The sequence below is a fragment of the Cucurbita maxima genome, unplaced genomic scaffold (genome assembly GCF_002738345.1).
Source record: "Cucurbita maxima cultivar Rimu unplaced genomic scaffold, Cmax_1.0 Cma_Scf00036, whole genome shotgun sequence".
Lineage (NCBI taxonomy): Eukaryota > Viridiplantae > Streptophyta > Magnoliopsida > Cucurbitales > Cucurbitaceae > Cucurbita > Cucurbita maxima.
The window spans coordinates 1,042,262-1,047,900 of record NW_019272052.1 but is presented as its reverse complement, the minus strand read 5'-3'; the positions used below and the strand labels follow the sequence as shown (position 1 = coordinate 1,047,900).

The 5,639-nt window shown below is 37.6% G+C and overlaps 1 protein-coding gene across 1 annotated transcript; it reads left to right on the top strand.

Annotated features, from left to right (window-relative positions):
• The first annotated feature begins 23 nt into the window (after positions 1 to 23).
• Positions 24 to 2,446, top strand: LOC111468176 (transcription factor MYB101-like). Its single transcript, XM_023113297.1, has 3 exons — positions 24 to 697; positions 992 to 1,886; positions 2,129 to 2,446. The coding sequence occupies exons 1-3, from the start codon at positions 353 to 355 to the stop codon at positions 2,392 to 2,394; spliced, it is 1,506 nt and encodes a 501-aa protein (XP_022969065.1). The 5' UTR covers positions 24 to 352; the 3' UTR covers positions 2,395 to 2,446.
• Positions 2,447 to 5,639: the final 3,193 nt, after the last annotated feature.

Sequence of the window (5,639 nt, the reverse complement as noted above, 5' to 3'; positions counted from 1 at the left end):
CTCTTTTTTTTTTTTCTTTTTTTTTTTTTTGTTCTTCTTCTTCGTGTTCTTCTTCCTGTTTGGTGCCACTCTTTGTCTCTACGTACAATACAATACAAATAGAAATACAAATACAAATACAAACCCAAAATAAAAGGGTTCAAAATTCCGTCGAGGGAATTAGAGCTTGCAAAGACGGGGTTTTTTTTTATGGGTGGTGGGGATTAATTAAAATCTCTTCTTGGAAATCTAATAATAACCAGCATTTCCAATCACGGTCCACGAAGGAATTTTGTGGGCTGGTTGAAGAAGGAAAAAGAAAAGGAAAAAGAAAAAGAAAAAGAGAAAAAAAAAGAAGAAATTTGAGGGGAAAATGGTTGAGAGCAAAGGGGAGAAAGGGAGAAGCGAAGGGGAGCATCATCATCTTGCAAGTGGCGACGGCGGCTGCGACGGCGGAGGGAGGGCGTTGAAGAAAGGACCGTGGACGGCGGCGGAAGATGGGATCTTGATTGAATATGTGAAGAAACACGGTGAAGGGAATTGGAACGCGGTTCAGAAACATACGGGATTGGCTCGGTGTGGGAAGAGTTGTCGGCTCCGTTGGGCTAACCATTTGAGGCCTAATCTCAAAAAGGGTTCTTTTTCTCAGGAGGAAGAAAGGGTCATCATTGAACTTCATGCTAAGCTTGGCAATAAATGGGCTCGCATGGCTGCTCAGGTGTGTTCTTCTTCTTTTTCTTTCTTAATTGTTCATCCTCTGTTCTTTACGTCTCTGTTTGACCAATTTTGCCTTTTCTGGTTTTGTGCATTATTTCGCTGATTGTGACCTCTAATCCTGTCTCTTTTCAAATTTTTAAAAATATATATCATTGTTTTATTGGTTTGTGATTCTCTGTGTCGTCAACTTTTAATTGATTTGGAGTTTGATTTTGTCTTCTACCTTTGACTCTCAATTCCGCGATTAATTCTCGACTGAAATCTTCGTCTCTGACACCCAGTTTTTGTGTTGCAGTTACCTGGAAGAACCGACAACGAAATTAAGAATTACTGGAACACCCGAATGAAGCGTCGCCAAAGGGCCGGTTTGCCGCTTTACCCTCTTGAAATTCAGCAGGAAGCGATGGCGTTTCATCTCCAGCAACATCAACACCACCACCACCAACAACAACAACAGCACCACTCTTCCTCTGCCGCCGCGGTTGCCACCAACTTCTCTGCCATTCGACATAAACCCGATTTCAACAACAACCACCCAAATTCTGTTTCGATCTTCAACTTCTCTTCATCAATCGACAATTCCCAGAAGAATTTCAGCGATGGGTCGTCGCTTTATGCGGCACCCACCAGCCAATTCAATTTTTTTCCCGAAAATAACAACGGTGGTAGATTTGCTCTGCCTCTTTCCCCTGTTTCTCCATTTTCACAAATTGGGCAACAGATGAATCAATCCCTCTCGACCCCACCGCAGGCCTCCTTCCAGTTGAATTATGGAGATTATTATGTGTGTAATTCTAATTCGGGTCTGAATTCGATGATTCTTGGAGCTCCGTACCATCACCTGATTCCGGGGTTGGAAACAGAGCTTCCTTCAATCCAAACGCCGCCGCTCTCCACCACTCCGGCCTCCTCCGGGACAAGCGGCGGCGATGGGATCATGGTGGGAACAAACAGTGGATTGCTTGACGTTGTACTGCAGGAGGCCGAAGCGCGGTCTCGTAATGAGAAGCAGTCGAAAGAAGAAACCTCCTCCGCCGGGGAGTTGAAACAGAGGACAGAACAAGGATCTACAGAGGAAGATGATGCTAATTTACATGCAGAATCAGTTTTAGGAAGCAGTGGCGGAGAGGAGGCCGCCGCCGCCGCTGAAAATTATTCCGATGAGTTCAGCTCCTCGTATTCATCATCTCGTGAGTTTCTCAATCCTTGTGCAAAATTTTACCTTCTAAACCTTTGGATCAACTAAATTTTAATCAATTAATAATTCACACAATATTACTAATTTTTAACATATTGAGCTTAAATGTGGGAATTTTAAACGATGATCAAAATGGGAGGGGAAAAGTTAAATTTTTAATTATTCCACATAATCTTTATTGAATATAAAGACAACCCCTTGTACGGTTTGAGTAACCTTTTGAAGCAAATACAGGAAAGAAACCAAGAATGGAACCATTAGAGGAGATGAACTCAATGGACGACGATGACTTAATGAGCCTACTCAACAACTTCCAATCGGGAATGCCGGTGCCAGAGTGGTACCCTGGCAGCAGCGACGACGACCTCGGCATCAACCTGCACAACGGGCCGTCCTCGCGCAAATTGAATGGCAACGGAGAAGAAGACGTTTCATCGTCGCGGGTGCTCGAATGGAGCCTTGGGTCGTCTTGTTGGAACAACATGCCCAGCATTTGCTAGGGGATGGATGGGAGCTTCCATTGAAATCGGCGTATTACTCCTTCAACAAGGCAAAAATCTCTGTTGGTTTCATTGGGTTAGTTTGTGTTCAATCTTTTTCAGATGGGTTTTACAAATGTGCTGGTCTGAAGGTGTTTGTGTGCATTAGCTAGTTATACATATCAACAAAATAATGACCAAAAAAATAACTCTACTTTGTAATGCATGCTGTAGTTTAGCTTTAAAGTTATCAATTTACGAATTAAACCACAATTACATGAACTCACATACAAATATCATCTTTTAAATAATATTTATAAATCAAGATTCAAGATTAAATATGAAAATAAGGAGTAATAATTAATTATTGAGTGTAAATTGGTGTATTAATTTTGGGTCGCCACCCCCACTCACAAAAGGCCAAGACAATAAAAAAATAAAATCCAAATTGGAGAAAAGGATAAGAACTATTTTGGAGGAGTGTTAATGGTCAATGGGCATCCATGCATTTCACTTTTTTGGAGAATAATCTCATTTAATGAAACCTTGGAACCTAGTTGGATTTAATTTTATACTATTAAGAGGTGTTTTTAAAATCATGAGGTTGACGGCAATATATGACGAGTCAAAGCAGACAAGAAATATCGTTGATATATAAGTAAGTGACATTATCTTAATTGATATATACGCTATGAGAGCTTATGTTCAAAGTAGACGATATTATACTATTGTGGGTATCCATTGTTTCTATATGTGATATCAAAATCACATTTTTATCTTAACTTAGTCATGTCAATAGAAGTTTTTACGTATCAATTGACGTAGGGTTGTTATATTTGTATTGTCGTAATGGTTTGTCCATAGGTTTAAAATGTCATTTCTAAAGGATAAACAAAGATTGCATGTAGAATTGGTTAAGTGTTGGTCATGCCACCCCATTTCAAGCCATTGTTTACTCATGCACCAACCTTGTGTGTCTCCTTAGCTCGAGCTCATTTTCAACGTAAACATTCTCTCTTTCTTACCTTTTTCTTCCTCTTTTATTGCCTCAACATATCCTCAAACATTAACATAATTGTGGCCAATATTATTTTATATGTTTGTAATACAAATATTTTATAAATGGATTAGATGCAATTGAAAAGATGGCCCAATAATGGTTGGGCCTCATTGTATTGCTTAATGGGCTTGACCCAATAAATTTATTACATCTCGTGGGCCCAAAGTTGAACAATATTCATATGGGTTATTTTGTCTATATTTAAAGCCTATCTAAGCTATCTTTCCTTGATTTATAAAAACATATCTTATATTCATATGAGTTCCTTTATTTTTTTTCGTATTTTCTTTCGTGGATGTCCTCCTATCTCCAAATTGAGCTTCTTTTGGAGTGTCTCGGACCCACTTCAGAGTTTTCGGGAATTTCTGTTTCAACTCCTACGAGGCACTTAAGTTACTTAGGAAAGGCCCAAAACATATTCGGAGGTGCCTCAGGCAGCGCCTCCTAAATTGCCCCGGTTGTTGCATAATTTAGAAAATCTCCATTATTAATCCATTATATATGTGAGTGAGTATCTTGAGATTTCTATCTTATTCATAAATCCAAATGAAATATTCGTGACAAGTTAGTACAAAATTGAAGTTGGTAAGCTGTTTACTTATTTTGTGAACTCATATCATCTTAACAAACGCTCTAATCTTGTCACTCATGAAAACACAAAAGACATAAATGGCTTGGAGTGGGTGACGGAAGCTTTACATTTTGTCATATATTTTTGAAATGTTGTCTGAGACAAAGCATTAAATGGAAGAACAGTTGAACAATATGGAGGCAGCGTCACAAAATGTTTGAAATTAAATCACAACAACTGAACCTGTCAATTTCCTCATCACAGTGGCAGTAGAAAACTCGAAACCCTAAATCCGAAACTCTAGACCTAACCCTAAATTCATTCTCCCCACCAAACGAAACCCTAAATTCTCTCTCCTCCCCACCAAAAACAAAACCCTAAATTCTCTCTCCTCTTTCTCCCTACCCATCACCTTAAATGCAGCATTAAAAGTTGCAGATATGAATCCGTGAGAGGTTTTCCTTCTCTTTTTCTTTTTTTTTATATAGGATCGTTGTTTCTTGTGGACTTAAATTTAGCCAACCTCCTCTGCAACTTGGTTGTTATACTCCTTTAATGCTTCTTTCTCCATTCCCTCTTTCCCTTTTATTCAATTTTCCTTAACCCCTTTATATTCTAAACCCTCTTCTTCTTCCTCCCTAAATCTCCCTTTTGCCTTTTTCTTCCTCTCCTTCTCTCTCTACTTCTTTTGGGAATCCATTAGAGATTCTTACCGTATTCTCAGTTAAGTTATAATATGCTCATATTGATATTTATAGATTCTGTGGCGTATACCTTTTAGAAACTTGTTTATGGATTGGTATTTGTAGGGTTTTGATTCAAACGGGATATTGGTGCGGTTCAATAAGAAGGCAACCCCAAAAAAATGGCTGGGTTTTGCTTTTTGATTGAGCCGTGCCAATATCACGTGTCAACGGCTTCCATTATTGCATGTCCATATACTCTTAAGGTACGTTGTTTCTTAACTCGTATATTGGCTTTGCCTTTGTTACACTCCAGTGACGAATAATATATCAATTAATACTTGTAAGAGTAATATAAGATATAGTATTAATTGTTAAAACTTTACACTTCCTTTATTAATTTATATCTTCCATTACAATTTGTTAGCTTTATAAAAACATAGGTTTAAATCTAAGAAGAAATAGGAAATTAGGAAATTTGATAATAATAGATTATGAGTTAATTATTGACCATTATGGAAAATGTTAGTTTAGATATCAACATTTTTTTTTTTCGTTTCTTAAATAATTTAGAAAATGCTTTAAGATTGTGCTTCTAATTATGATATATATATATTTTTTATTATTAGTAATAATGAAAGAAAAATCTATGAAATGAATATGTAGACAGCTATGGTCATTATTCTTTGGGTAATTACTTGCACTAAACATTGTCTATCCGTACATCTCTTTTGTATTGCTTCTAGCATCATTATTAATGGTAATCATCATATTTATTCAAACACATTACTTTGAAAAATAATTACTTACCAGTTATCTTAAGAATTGCTTAACCGTAGTGGAAGTGCAAAAGATATATGACTTGAGGAATATCTCTGATCTGTTGTCGTGAAAAGGGACCCAGCGTCATTCTCAAGCCACCTACAATGGTCTTAGTCGATTGAGTAGTTCG

Bases quoted from the DNA above. Each gene is read 5' to 3' on its own strand.
- LOC111468176 (XM_023113297.1), top strand. From the start codon at position 353: ATGGTTGAGAGCAAAGGGGAGAAAGGGAGAAGCGAAGGGGAGCATCAT. The intron at 698-991 runs GTGTGTTCTTCT...TTTGTGTTGCAG, and splicing joins GGGCTCGCATGGCTGCTCAG to TTACCTGGAAGAACCGACAA. The intron at 1,887-2,128 runs GTGAGTTTCTCA...AAGCAAATACAG, and splicing joins CTCCTCGTATTCATCATCTC to GAAAGAAACCAAGAATGGAA.